Source organism: Sander vitreus, chromosome 8, assembly GCF_031162955.1.
Source record: "Sander vitreus isolate 19-12246 chromosome 8, sanVit1, whole genome shotgun sequence".
Taxonomy (NCBI): Eukaryota; Metazoa; Chordata; class Actinopteri; order Perciformes; family Percidae; genus Sander; species Sander vitreus.
The window spans coordinates 8,262,241-8,277,172 of NC_135862.1; the positions used below are offsets into that span (position 1 = coordinate 8,262,241).

The following is a 14,932-nucleotide window of genomic DNA, read 5'->3' on the forward strand; positions in this document are numbered from 1 at the left end:
GGTGAGCTGTTCAAAATCGGCACGGCTTGTGACGTCACGAGCTGGCTAACTGCAACCGTTAACTCGTAGCGTTAGCATGCTAACGCTTGTGCTAACGCTAGCATACTACCTCGTTCTCAATAGCAAAGCACTGCTACAACACACACAAGTTCACCATAATCTACAAAAGAACTACTTCCATGTGCGCCCTCATTTAGAAGTCTCCCAGCTAATCCTGCCTTGTAACTGACTGAAGTTGGATAAACAGCCTTTCTTTTACTGTCTATGGAGCTAGCTAGCTGACATGATCTACATCTGAGCTACTGTGCATGTGCGAGTGCAATCAAAGATAGTACAGAAGAAGAAGAAGAAAAGAGGTCTCACTCTGTAGCTAAAACAGAGACCAGGTGAAAAGAGGCTCTGCAACAGTGAGAGAGAGCTGTGCAGTACAACAATGGTGTTTTTTGAAAATTTTTGAAAAAAACCTATTCAGGTACAACCTTAAAATACAATTATGAACCTGAAAATGAGCATAATATGGGCCCTTTAAGCACCTTACAGTTCCTCTTTTTTAGCACTGGTGACCTAAGTCAGATCTCTACCCATTATGGGACTGGAGACACTGGGAGATTTTCGAGTTTTAGATCATTAATTACAGACTGACGGATTGTTTAACAATGCATATGTATTAAGATTTAAGATTTTCGACCTTTTAGGCAACCATTGACTTCACTTCACAACAGCATCTTGTGAAAATCCACCTTCTTAGTTTGAAGACCTAAAGCTTGAAATAGACAATTCATCACAATAAAAATGTACGTGGCTTTATTTTATTTTTTGCCACATAACAGTAAACCAGTTTTGGGCTCGTGCTGTTTTGATGCTGCCTTGTTGGCGGGTTCAAAGAAGCTCTAAAAAGACTAAATTCACAATCTTTAGTAATTGTCGCCGACAAGGAAAAGTTTTCATGATCACAACTGTTACTGATCAAAAAAAAATTACGGTGACCAAATGTCCTCGGTGGTGGATTACATATCTTCAAGGCTTTGCAAGTTGATGTAATTTCAGTGGCTGTTGGAAGAAAAAAAATCTGCGTTACTGTGAAGTACACATATTGGGTTAAAAATTCAAAAGCACCAGTTTTATTCTTTGAGCATTCAGATGCATTAAAGTATTTTTATGTAATTTCATGAAGAAAAAATTGTTTATTAATTGAAACACACAGGCGGACCCACATTAAGCCAAATGAGAGTGCTTACCGTCTGTCTCTCACCTGTTCACTTGTGCTTTGTTTGGACCGTAGTTCACCCACACAGCTAGTTTGAACACTGGCAGGCTCCAGCTTTCTGAGTTTCTACCCTCTGCGCCCCCCTCCCTGTCTCTCCTAGAAGTACAAGGCTGATATTCTAACAAGTGCCTGTCTCTCATGTGTTTTTGAAATTGCCGTTTCTTCAATTTGAATATTATGAAGTTTTACCCATCGTGCTACCTGGTGCACCAATAATAATGTCAATAAATGTACAATAAACTGTATATAAATATAAGTTGTAGTCTTTGCATCAATTTGCAGTATAGTATTTACAGTTACATAGTATTATGTAAATTTTGACCTGATGATGGCGCTAGAGGAAAACTCATGGGAACTCCAAAGTCAGTGGGAGTCATTCTCTGTGGTCGATGAATGACTGTACAAAACTTGATTGCAATCCATCTGATAGTTGTTGAAATATTTCAGTCCAAAGTGGTGAACTGGCATGTCCATGATTATAGCATGGCTATAAAAAAGGAAAACCCAGAGCCGGTTGCAATAAACAGACAAAACAAAATTTACGTGAAAATATTTATTAATGAGTGAGTTCAAATATGACTAATCAGTCATGACTGTGCACTATATCAGTACAAAACACATTAAGATTAGATTATACATGTTACACCCATATGCTGATACATAAAGAACAATAGTGCAGGCAAAAAAAAGTCCATATCAAACAATTAGGACATATTGCACATACAGACACAATAGTGGTGCTGTTGCATTCAACTTTTAAATCACATATAGAGATTTTAAAGTTGTATTAATTCTGATGGTTAAAATGTTGATTAATAAGCTTGCATGGACATGGGTGGAGTCCTCTGTATTTATTTACAGCGTCTGACAGGATGTTACTCACAGGAAACTGTGACTAAAAATCAACATTCACACCAAAGGCCCAGAATAAACCACAGAAAGCAAATGATTTCGTCACATATTTTGTCAAAATTAGAGACCTTTATCAGTACACTTCTCATGGAAATATACTGTATCATGAGACATAACAGAGGTACGTTTTCATGCGCCTTCTGTGTTTTAATGTACCAAAAACTGTATTATTTTTTTGGTTTTACATGGCAGACACCACCCATCAAGCATGTAGCAATAAACAGCTTAAAACAAACCCCAAAAAACATTGTTCACTTATGAAACGTACAATTAGCCCTTGTTCAAAGTGATGTCTAACATGAGCCTTCCATTGTATTTGAGCCAAAGCCTTGGCCTGTTTTTATAAGTTTACATGTGACCAAAATGCAGCAGAATCATTAAAAAGTACAAAGTTGAGCTACTTTTTTTATTGAAAAGTGAAGAGTGCTTTGGTCCAAGTGCATAAATTAGGAGTCCACAATTATACCATCTGACCATCCTCATGCTGTTGCAGCAATTCATGGGATGGGACACTCTGACCTGGAGTAGTACAATGTCAACGCACGTTTGTATGAAGTGCCCATATTTCCATTCAACAACACAGAAAGAAATGTTAGAAAAATCTATAAAAGAAAGAAGCTTTTCTTTCTGTCTGCGTTTCTTTAATAACTCTTTAAAAACCTGACTCCCTGATTCTTTTATTTTGAAGGTCAGCAGCAACATTGCCAACTGGTGGTGGCTGGTGGCAAAAATGATGCCACGAACACCAAACTGGGTGTTATTAAACAGAATTTTCCTACAATAAAACAGAAATCTTCTCTTGATGGAAACAAACGAGATTATATCAAAATAAAGGAAAATAAAATTTACAGTTTGACTGAACACGTTGAGGAACACGAAATCACTACTCTAAACCGTAAATCATGTCATACTGCTGCTTATCAGAGGTAGCTCATTGACTCATGAGTAGCCAGAAACCACATCTGTTGCAGATTCACATTTATATTAAGGCACTTAAAATCTGGTTGCGAACTTTACAAGTTAAATTCCAAAAGACTTTTTAAATAAAATGCTTCAAAATATAACTGATGTTGGCCTACAGGTATATTATATAGTATATTATGGTTGAGAGTTTAAGGCTTCAGACTGTGTCCTTCACACTAAAATACATTTCCAGTTTTTATATATCTGCCTAATTTGTGTGTAAGCTGATTTATGAATATTTGAGTATCTGGGAAATTTCTCAGCAGTAATTCATGTAGGAAAACACATGCAGGTAAAAGGTCACCCCCACCCCCTAAGTATATCACTCTGCTTTCCAGACTCAAGAAGCAGCAGCTGCCAAAACCAGCAGAGGGTAAACTCATGTTACACTGGAGGTTAACTGGCAACAAGAGGAAGGACCAATTCACCATGGGGTCATGTTACATTTCCAGGTATCTTATGCGAGTTTCAATTTACAACTTGGTGTACCAACTTCCAATTTGCCTTTTCTAACCCATTTAGTAACTTCCTCAATTCCCAGAATGACTTACTAAACTTTAAGGCCATTAGTACTGAAGTAGAGCAAATACAGAAGAGTATGTAAGTCTTCGTACTTTTGGTCGCTTGTTTTGTCTCCAGACTTCTATGTATAGCATGTTATCCACTTTGTGTTACCCCTGTGCTCTGCAGGCATGACTTCCTGTCATGGTGGCTGCTCTTCTGGCAAGCCGGCAGGTTCTTCTCCCAGTGGCACATGGCGTTGGTGTACTGCACTATGACCTTGTCCATCCAGGTGAGGGGTTGAGGTAACAGCACGGCTCCCTCAAAGAAGCCCAGGTGGCCTCCGTGTTGGGTCAGGACGAATATCACATTGGGCATCTTTTCTACAGATAGAAGGAGAAGTAAGATCATCTTTTTACTCAGCAGTATTTACTATTAAAGTATGGCTAACACATAAGTTAGTGCCAGCCCATTCATCCTTCCAAACAGCTGTTGAAACATAGTGAAAGTATCTGTAACAGGAAAATAAGTTGGGCTGGTTTGGGTTGTCTGTCAACCAGCCATTTGAACTGCTGAAGTCATCATCCAATCATCGTTGCCAAACATGACATTAGTCCATATGTGTAAAGTTTCAATTCACCAACTAGATCCATAAGCCTCTAGGCCAACAAATCATACGTCTCCTGACGGAAACACTGGCTCATAACTAAGCTAATAAAGAAGCTTTGATAAATGAATGAGTAGTGACAAATAAGGAATTTTAGCAAAGACTTCCATTTTATAACGCCTAACAGTGACCCCAAATGTACGACTTGCACAAGATTGAGAACTTGTGCAGGGTTTGAATTTCAATACATCAACAGGGAGGTGAAAGGATATTTTAGGATTAGGCAGGTGGACATTATTTGGCACAATCACAGAAACAGATAGTGCTGGTAAAGACTGTACAGCCCAAACTTGTGGAGTGTAACTGCTGAATAATGACACCTTAAAATTAAAGTTTTAACTTTTTGCACCTTATTGTGTCACTTTGGTTTTTCTGGTCAAGCATCTCCAGCCATTTGGTCATTTTAAACACTTTATTTGTCCCCAGAGGACAATTTGCAGAGGCGCATACAGTAACACAATATAGGAAAGATTTTAGCGTTATACACAAAAATAACACATATAAAATAAATACAAAAACTACTCTACGAGCCGGCCGTACACCACACAAGCATTGACCCGGAACCGGAGGCTCCCTGATCTTGTTAATGTGAAGGTAAATAATTAACTGCTACGTGGAGGGGACTGACTGTGAAACCAGTGGCCAAGATGTTCGGTTTCCGCACAAAAATACACCATCCTCCTTTCCCTTTCTGTTACTCCACACTACCTACACATACTCTCCCCTACCTAATACTTTGTGTAGATGCATAAACACGCTCCAATTCATCTACACATGTGGGTTACCCTATTAGGCACTAAAACCAGCATCAGTGTCTCTAACTCTTATCTCGAGTATTGTGCAGAATATTGAATACTGTCACCAAATCTTCAAAATCTATTCGTTGAAAAGGCACATTTTCAAGAACTAAGAAAGCCTGTGACAATATGTGTTCATTCAGTGGGTTTTAAGTGGGTTTCCTATGTGTCAGAGGTCTATACAGCCAAAGTCTTATCATTAAATTCAGGGGATAACACAGTTCAAACTTAAATCAACAAAACATTATGTAAATGTCTGGACCTTGTACAAATAATTACAACTGAGTCACTGTAAGTGATGAAGGGAAATATGTAAAGGAAAAAAAAAAAAAACTATAAGAAGTAGAGAACTAGTTTAGAATTTCACGCGTCAAAGTTATTACTCACACTGATTTACACACATAGCGGCCAATGCATGTGACTTACTGAGGCAAGACAAGGCAACCGGCTCAGTACACACACACATGCACACACTGCTCATATACATATATATATATATATATATATATATATATATATATATATATATATATATATATATATATATATATATATATATATATATATATATATACAGCCTAGTCGTATCTCATGGCCCTGAAAAATTCAACAAGACTGTCTGGGCTGGGTGGTGTTGAGCAGATAACTGCAACAAGACTATCAACACTTATGACTCCGTCTCCGGTGTCCAACTCCAGAGGAAGGAAGGACAATGGGTGCATTTTGCTCTACTCTAGTCTGAGTTTGAGTCCCTGTGAGGACAATGTTTTACTGTTTTAGTCAACAAAATATGAGCTGTCATAGCAACACTTTAATTAACCCATCTGCATTTTGCTGCATACAAAGATGTGTAGAGGAGGAGATCATTCCTGCATACTTCCATTTGACTGTTTTTATAAGGTGTGAACATTTATTGTTTTATTATTATTATTATTATTATTATTATTATTGTTATATGTTGCTTTAAAGCACTTTGAATTGCCCTGTTGCTGAAATGTGCTATATAAATAAAACTACCTTGCCTTGCCTTGCCTTGCCTTTAACGTGGGACCTATTTTCTGATTGGTTCACTAAGGCCGTCTTGAAAGTTACTTATCAGCCTTTGTCTCTTAATCATCAGTCAAATCGTGTCAGGGTTACTTTGAATCCATTTGGATTAAACACAGAATATCTGATATTACTGTAACTGATGAATTACTCTACATCATGACCAAAGCAATATATTATAGCTAACAACACCATTGCATAAGATACCAAATACTCCTAATTATCGACCGTTGATGAATGAATCTTTTCTATTAACACAAACCTGCCAGCGTGCGTGGAATATCCAGAAGTGACTGATGAATGAGTGGGTCATCTGAGGAGTTTACCAGGAGAAGAGGCACAGTGACCTGGAGATGAAACAACAGTTTGTTTCTGAATGACTTTGTAAGGAGCCGCAGCAGTAATAGTAATAGTAGTAGCATTAGTAGAAGATGTTTTAGATGGATTAGTCAGTGTAGTACTGTAGTTATAGAAGCAATAGTACTATAGTGGGACCAGTCCAAAAGTGATTCCTCTCAATCATCACTTAGTTATTAGCAGTAAATCAAAGTAAACCAAACTGAATGTCATATCTATTGAGCTTTCTGTACAAACGTCTACACACTCACATTCTTCATGTAGTGCACACAGCTCTCCTTCTCGTAGTACTCCTTCAAGGAGCTGTAGCCGTGGAATTTCCTGCAGTACAAATCGTGTAATCAGTGACAGAGATAAGAGTTGTAGAGATTGTGGCAGCCATTAGCAGCCGAATCAAAATACAAAATCCACCCGAACGTCACCTCATGATGCTGTCGTCGATCTGCATCAGAGACGTGGCTGCGTAAAGTCTGCCCAGGTCCGCGTCACAAATGTTGCTGGAGTTCAGGCCAAGCAAACTGCTCCTGTTGAACAATACAATAAAAGTATTTAGACAAATCCGGGTAGGAAGCTAAATCTTTGTTTGGCTGGTAAACCCTAACACCTGTTTGACAATGTCAGAAATGTTTTATAATGCAGTAGCTGCAAGTCATTCACATGGTTAGCCTAATTTTTCAGCATTTGGCCCATGCATAGGAATGATTACTTGTCTATACTGTGCTTGACTGAAAGACAGTCCAGAAAGTATTTCCTCCTATGGATGTTTATCTTGGTCCAACTGCAATAATTAATGTAGAGAAACAACTCAATACATCTGAAAGAAAGCAAGATCTAAGCTTTATCTTTTTTGCTTTCTGACATACACACCAGAATAAAGCAATGCTGCAAATAATGTATGATAAAATGACACCGTCATAAACTTGAAGGGATTAACACATCTGTAACTGCAGACACTGCTGTTGGGTTTCTCCACCTGTGTGACAGGATGAGCTTCTTCATGTTGTCCGCCAACACAAAGTTGTAGAGTCTCCGGCACTGGTCCCACTGAAGGAATGTTTCCTGGGCCCTACATACACAAACACATTTCAATGCATGCATACACTAAAAGAAAAGGAAAAGGTACAAAAAAACATCTGACCAGCTTAGAAAAAAAGCTTCAGGTAGGGCTGGGCAATATAACCAAAATCTTCTATCCCGATAAAAGTCATTTCATATCTGGATATCGATATATAATGTAGATCACGATTAAGCATGTTTTCTAGCAATTCAATAAATAAATAGTCCATATGAAATAACCACATAAAGCCTAGTTTTGTACACTCCTGTAATCAAATACTTGACAATTGAAATGTTCTCATTTTATTAGGAATTTTAGTGCATCATCACGATAGAAACGATATAGACATTTTTAGATCGTTTTGACGGTATATATCGTCATATCGCCCAGCCCTAGCTTCAAGGTGACCAAATGATGTATATGTATATAATGTATATTCAAAGGTTTGGGGGCTGAAATTGAAGCACCACTCCAGTAATCTAATCCATGCATTATCAATTCCCTTTTTCTGTTCATTTGTTTGTCCCTCATTCTACCAACCTGAGGGCGCTGTAACCCTGACAGACGGTGACGCAGCAGAGCACTCTGTCTTGGTTGGATTGTTTCTCTCCCAGAAACTTACAGACAATGTTTCCCCCCAGACTGAAGCCCACAACAATCAGCAGCGTCTGAGGAAAAGCTTGTTTGATGTTGCTCACCATTGCCTCATACTCCCAGGTACAACCTGAATGAAAGAGAGACACTTTTACAACTGTGTGGTACTGATAAATGCTTGAAGGTGGAGTCTGCGATTCTAGAGAGCTATTGTTGATATTTGAACACCAAAAAACAAATACACCCTTCCTGTCAATGCCCCTTTTTTTACAGTCCCTCTCGCTCCCACTGCCTTTCTCTTAATACATCCATGACCTTACCCCTGTGCCATGCAAAGGCACAACGGGAATAGTGTTGTGTGACTGATGACCAGAATTAGTTTCCCCCCATTTACAGGGCCAAGGCTGTGTATGAACACAGGATTTTTTTCAGCATACACACAGAACGGATAGCTAGCGGGCCTTGAGGTGATTATCGCTGAATTTGACAAAAAATGGATTAGATTAGAATCCCAGACTCCACCTTTAAGTATAAAATTAGATTTTTTTTTTTTTTTTAAACCAAATTATTTGATAAAGTTAGGTTTTATTTAAAGGCTGTCAGACTGTAATGCCACCACCTTCGAATGAAGATCCTCTAGACTCCCCTAATTAATTTTCTCAAGTCATAAAACATGAACATCAGCTTTTCTCATTGTATGTTGCAACATATTGCATTTTCGGTTTTGATTTGTTTCATTTTGCTTTTCTTTGCTTTGCTTTCCCTAATTTTAGTTCTCCTCGATTTAATGAACCATCATCAACTATGCAATGAAGTCAACTTCCCTTCTGTGGTTTGAACTGTAACATGTAATCACACCTGTTCTTGTAAGTCTACCATGTGATATTTCCCCCTTTACCGTAGGTGAACATGCGGGGAGAGGTGAGCTCCATGTTGGGCAGGGCACCCAGGTGGTTGAGGACGGCGCAGCGGTAACCCTGCTGCTGGGAGTGATCCACAAAGGTCCGAATGTAGTTCTTCTCGCTATGGTTACCGATCCCAGGGCAGATTACCATGGTAATGTCATCTGACATACACACAAACAAGAGGGAACACAAGTGTAGTCATGTGTGGCTGTAAAAGTGGATGTCTCGTGTATGTGTGTGTGTGTGTGTGTGTGTGTGTGTGTGTGTGTGTGTGTGTGTGTGCGCATGCGCGTGTGTGCGTGTGTGTGTGTGCGTGTGTGGATTTAATTGGCTGCTGAACTGGCATTTTTGCTCTAGAGATTTCATTAGTGGTCCTCCTGCTAATGCATACTGTACTGTAGTATGAGCTGTTAGTTACTTCAGGATGGTCTACTCATTATTCAAACAAGTACATAAAACTCAGAAGGATACAGAAATAAAAGACAAAACAATAATCACTAATATCTTCATCAAACAATAAGCTTTAAAAGTATGACAGAAGAAGATCAGTAGTTGTGTAATTAAATCCTAAACAAAGCAAGTAAAGTGCTTCACTAGATAGGCCAGTATTTGCCACTGACCTCCTGTGCTGTGGTCTCCACGAGCCTCAAAGAGGTCAAAGGACGCTGTGGCCCCATCCTGCATTGGGAGGAACTTGCGGACCCCGCAGGGTGTTGGAGTGTTGACACGCCCCATCTTGCCATACAGGGCCGTCTGGAGATGGCCACTCTTACCCCACAATAAGGGAGGAATGTATCTGAAAAGAAGGACGAGGCTCCATATTACATATCACAGCTGTAATCTCCTTATCTCCACCTTGAAGATTTGTCAGCACAGTCTAAGCAAATATTATTACACTACAGACAGACACACCTACCACTCCAATATAACTGATTTGTCTAACATTATAGGAGTGGCAGACAAATTAGTCATTTTACTAACCAGTCCAATCAGTTATTTGTGGTTGACATTTGGATTCAGCGTCATTTGGGGTTTTTTTTGTTTGTTTTTTTATCTGTGGGTGTGGAGTTAGAAAGAACAGAGGTTACCAGACCTCTGTAGGTTACTGCTTGAGGCTATTGGCTCTTGGCTACATTAGACGCTTCTGGGCATAACACATTCAAATCTCAGACTGAACTGTTAGCTCATGATTTGCATTGTGGGTAAATGTAGGCACATCTCTGTACATGTGTACATCTCTGGTTCTGCTGCAGTGGTTTTGAGACAGTGTATTTTAAACTCTCTGCTGTAAGTCCGAGAATGTTATAGGAGTGCAATGCTAAATTAGTGGAGTACTCTTTTGAGAGTGATTGCCATTTTTCATGAACCTGTAGCCTTTAGAAAATTGGACTTAAGGACAAGGTGTGACAGCACTAGTACAACAGAAGCATAAAGTTTACTCGCTGACTAGATCCCTCTGACATTCACCAAACAACTGTTAGTTGTTCAGGTATAAGTCAGCTCATATGGTCCCTATCAGCTAACCTGTTCACTTACCAACCTTCTATCCTCTCTGTATTCATAACGTTTTCTACATTTAAGTAAGTTTGTTGATTTAATATGAAGAATGTTTATGTCTAGTTAACTTTTATTGCTCTGCATTTATTTTTACCTTCATGCTATTTGTCTATTATTTCTCCTCACAGTGTGGGAAAACCCCTCTGCTGTATTTTGCTAAAAAAAATAGAATTAAAATGAAATTTAATCCAAGTCGAGTCACAGGTCCTCTATGTTTAAATTTGAATTCAGTCCAACTCTCTAAGGTCAACAAGATCCTGTTCATGTCTCCATGTCAAGTCTGAGTCAATAATGTCATGTCCACAGTCATCATGTTTACATCTGAGAAACCAGTTTAAGTTCCATTTAGAGTGCTATTTTTCACAATTATTCTGTCAGATGTTACTTGAAAAGCCATGCAAGTGAACCTCACACCCGGTATCTCGTGTGCTCTAGACCCAAATTAGCCAAAGCAGAAGTCATCCAATATTCCAGTCTAAGATGCATCACACGTCTTTAAACGGGGGACTACATAATCATAAACACTCACTCTTTGGTCAGCATCGGGCAGGATTTGAACAGGTAGCGGCTGAGCAGTGTATCCTGGTGGATGATCTCTGGTGGTGATGTGGTACTCTTCAGGTTCAGACAGCGGACAATGATGTAGAGGACAGTTGCCACCGCTGCCAACTTCATGCCATCAAACATGGCCGGCAGCTCAGGGCCGAAGGTGTTCATGTCACTGTCTTCGATGGTGGTCATTGTAGACACAGTAGAGGACCTATGTACAGCATGTTAGGAAAGCATTAAACTTATATGATATCTCTTATATTAAAAGGTGCAGTAAGTAAGACTTATAAAACTAACTTTCTGTCATATTTGCTGAAACTGACCCTATGTTCCAGTAGAACTACATGAAGCAGGTAATTAAAAAAAATAATCCGGCTCCTCTGGCACCCCCTACAGCCTGTAGTGCGATTTGCAAAAATCCACAGCTCCCTGTTCAGATGCACCAATCAGGGCCAGGGGGGGGTGTCTAACTGTACGTACACACCGCCGCCGACTTGAGCTGCAAAGAAGCTCTGGCCGCCCTGTCAAGGACGCTTGTCAAAAAGTACGGGGAAGCTGTTTGACGCTTTTGGCCGCTCTGACGTAGTAGCATTCTATGTTCGATCATGGAAAAAGCACAAGCAGTCACTGCAAGGCCAATACATTGACACTAGAAACCTTTTATAAATTACATATATAATGACAGAATTTGTATTGGTTGTTGGTCGCAGCGGTGTCCGTTAGCGGTTAACTCGCTCGTTAGCCGCTGAACCACAGCAGAATGCAGGCAGAGCGAGCAGCTAGCAGGACTTCACCGTGAGCGGACTGTTTAGAGACAATGTGACCGGCAGGTAACGTTAACTGGTCCCTATACGCAAATATCATAAATGATAGGGAACCCTGCAACGGCGATGATGAGCTTTTCCTCCTTTTTCTCGGAACTAATGTTTTGGTAGGAACGAAAAGTTTACATCGTATGTTTCTCCGGAATCAGCCAGCGCGAAGGACATCTATATTCCGATTGGTTGCCGCTGCTTGCAGCTGAACCGCGTCATAGCTCATTACCATAAAGTTGACCTACTTTCAACTTTCTGATTGACGCTCTGGTCGCTCAAAACGCCCAAAACGTGACGCCGACAGATTTGACGCTCCTTGCAGCTGAGAGAAGCCAGCTTCCATTGAAAATGAATGACTTCCGGTATCTTTAGAAGCTCAAGTCGGCGGCGGTGTGTACGTACAGTAACTGCGTGTCAATCACTGCACACGCCTTCAGTCTCCCTTGTGGGCCTAGGAGACCGTTTTGGGCTTTAGCAGAAAGGGGGCAGGGACTGCGAAGTAGAGATGTTCCTCTACCGATGTTCCTCTACCGATACTGCCTCAAACGCTGGTATCGGTATCGGAAAGTACTGGAGTTTATGCACCGATCCGATACCACGTAATAAAGCCCTAAAGAAAATCTACATTAAAGTAGTTTATTTATGTTCTTTTTCTGTTATAACTGACTGTCAAACTGAATAATAAAAGAAAGTTCTGTGGCTTTCATGTTTCACAAAGAGTTTAACCTGAGCCAGACCGACAACAAAGATAGACATCATATCACATCCATACAGGGATAGTAGTATATAGTTGTTAAAACATAATAAAATATATGACACACTGGTATCGGATCGGTACTTGGTATCGGCCGATATGCAAGTTCAGGTATCGGAATCGATATCGGGAAGCAAAAAATGGTATCGGGCCATCTCTACTGAGAAGTTGTCGATGTTCAAATTTTTTGGCTAAGTCCTGAATCTTCGCAATCCTACCTACAGCACCTTTAAGAGTGTACAGGAGGTGGAGTGTTATTTACAGTAATATGAATTACCTATTTTGCTGAGATTGAAAAATTTGAAAAATTACTAATGAAAATAGAATTAGAGAAATATATACTTTATATCAATTTGCCCATGATGGTTTTGGGCTCTGCCTTCCTCAGCATGTGTGTTGTAGTTACTCTCTTTACAGAGCTGCTAGCCCTGAAAAAATATCTGTAGTCTGCTGTCAGTGAAAAGTTTTACTTTCTCATATTGGTCTGAGGTCTGTGTCAGAATCTCTGATACTGCAAACAGACCTTCTGCAGCAGACTTACAATATCTGGCACAAAATGTATAAATATTGGCTCTTGATACAAAATATTTGGTATTGGCAGAGGTGGATGAAGTACTCAGATCCTTTACTTAAAAAGGTGGGATCTGCGATTCTGGAGAAACATTGTTGATATTTGAACTCAACACCCAAACAAATGCACCCCTCCCGTTAGTGTCTCTTCAGAACTTTAGCATCTGCCAGATTTTTGTCCCTCTCGCTCCCACTGCCACGTCTCTTCTTTATACATCCACGGCCTTTCCCCAGTCCTGTGAATAAGCACGAATGGAATAGTGTTGTGTGGCTCGGTCCAGTGTTGAACTACTCTGTTACTTGTAAAAGTCATATGCATTTAAGTTTTGTACTTAGGTAAAAGTACTTATTATGCGGAATTGCTGATTTCAGAATAATGTGTATATTATTGGATTATAATTACTTAAGAGTTCATGTGTAAGGAACATTTTAATGTTACAGTTGATAAAAGGTGGGGTGGAGCTCATTTTAATTAGGCTATATAGACTTTATGTGCTGGGTAGCTTGGGCATTCCCTTTCCAGGGATCACTTTTTATTTTAAATCTTAATCTATAATAATACATCATTTATTTGTTGGTTTATATTTTGTATTAGGCTATAAATCTGAATCTGCAAAGTAACTAAAGTTAACAAAAACGGTGGATTAAAAAGTACAATATTTGCCATTGAATTGTACTGGACTTAAAGTAGCAGGAAATGGAAATACATTAATATTAAATAAAGTACAAGTACCTCAAAATTTTACTTAAGAACAGTACTTGTATAAACGTACTAGGTTAATTTCGACCACTGAGTAGCCTATGCTACAATTCAAGAGTACTGATACCAAATTTGACCATTGGAAACTTCTTGAGAAAATTCACTCTGGACACTTTGTATGATATTAACCAGCAGAGAGATGCCATCTATTGACTTAAACAGTTCCTACCCACTTTGTTGTCTGACTTTGAAGAAAACACAGTGGTTGTGGTCCCTCCTTTCTGTCTGATGATGCTCACTCCCAGTGCTGGAAAACAAACAGTTAAACTACTTGTAAAAACTTAAAGTTGTTCAGGGTGTGTAGCTATGTGTTTGGTGTATATACAAATATCATACACAACCAGCATATAACGTTAATTTGCTGGTATGTCACATTTAGATTCATTTAATGTATTAACGACAAAACCGGAACGACAAAATGTAGAATAGGATAGGATAGAATAGAATAAAACAAACAGCCAGCTATGTTTCGCTAAAGTGTCCTTTACGTTTCTTCCCCTCTTTTGTTTTGTCACTCAGGTAAAACTGTTCCTGAATAGGGTCGAGGTGAAGCTGAAGGCTTCAACAAACACAAAAACTACATGGACTTTACATAAAGTACAGAATATAGTTTTAAAAAAGTATACAGAGAACATTTCCGGTCTTACCATCGCGGTTTTTGGTAGTCTGCTCGGGTTCTGGTCGGATCCACCCGGAGTTGAGCTGAACACCGTCTGTTTACAGCAGGCGAGTGACTGAGTATCAGGAAACTCAGAACGCATTCAAGTGCTCTTATAAAGCTCCGACTTTTAGAAATACAAGCCAACAGTAAAAGAAATAACACATTTAAGCGTATTCTTTATATGGCTTCGTGTGTTTAA

The 14,932-nt window shown here is 39.4% G+C and overlaps 1 protein-coding gene across 2 annotated transcripts; it reads right to left on the reverse strand.

Moving 5' to 3' along the window:
• Positions 1-1,805: 1,805 nt before the first annotated feature.
• Positions 1,806-14,932, reverse strand: LOC144521931 (monoacylglycerol lipase ABHD2-like). 2 transcript variants are annotated; one of them, XM_078256611.1, is made up of 11 exons: positions 14,720-14,932; positions 14,242-14,319; positions 11,154-11,384; positions 9,688-9,863; positions 9,061-9,228; positions 8,109-8,292; positions 7,485-7,577; positions 6,934-7,035; positions 6,763-6,832; positions 6,417-6,501; positions 1,806-4,026 (listed from the first exon to the last, which is right to left on the reverse strand). In XM_078256611.1, exons 3-11 carry the CDS (start codon positions 11,363-11,365, stop codon positions 3,800-3,802), a joined length of 1,317 nt encoding a protein of 438 aa, XP_078112737.1. In that variant the 5' UTR covers positions 11,366-11,384; positions 14,242-14,319; positions 14,720-14,932; the 3' UTR covers positions 1,806-3,799. The 2 variants fall into 2 exon arrangements, with proteins under 2 accessions (XP_078112737.1, XP_078112736.1); XM_078256610.1 differs by having other exon boundaries at positions 14,246-14,319; positions 14,720-14,930.

Coding starts and splice junctions, on each gene's coding strand:
- LOC144521931 (XM_078256611.1), bottom strand. CDS start 11,365: ATGACCACCATCGAAGACAGTGACATGAACACCTTCGGCCCTGAGCTG. Junction 9,864..11,153: donor TGCCCGATGCTGACCAAAGA/GTGAGTGTTTAT, acceptor CCTTCTTTTCAG/ATACATTCCTCCCTTATTGT. Junction 7,036..7,484: donor AAGCTCATCCTGTCACACAG/GTGGAGAAACCC, acceptor ATTGTTCAACAG/GAGCAGTTTGCTTGGCCTGA.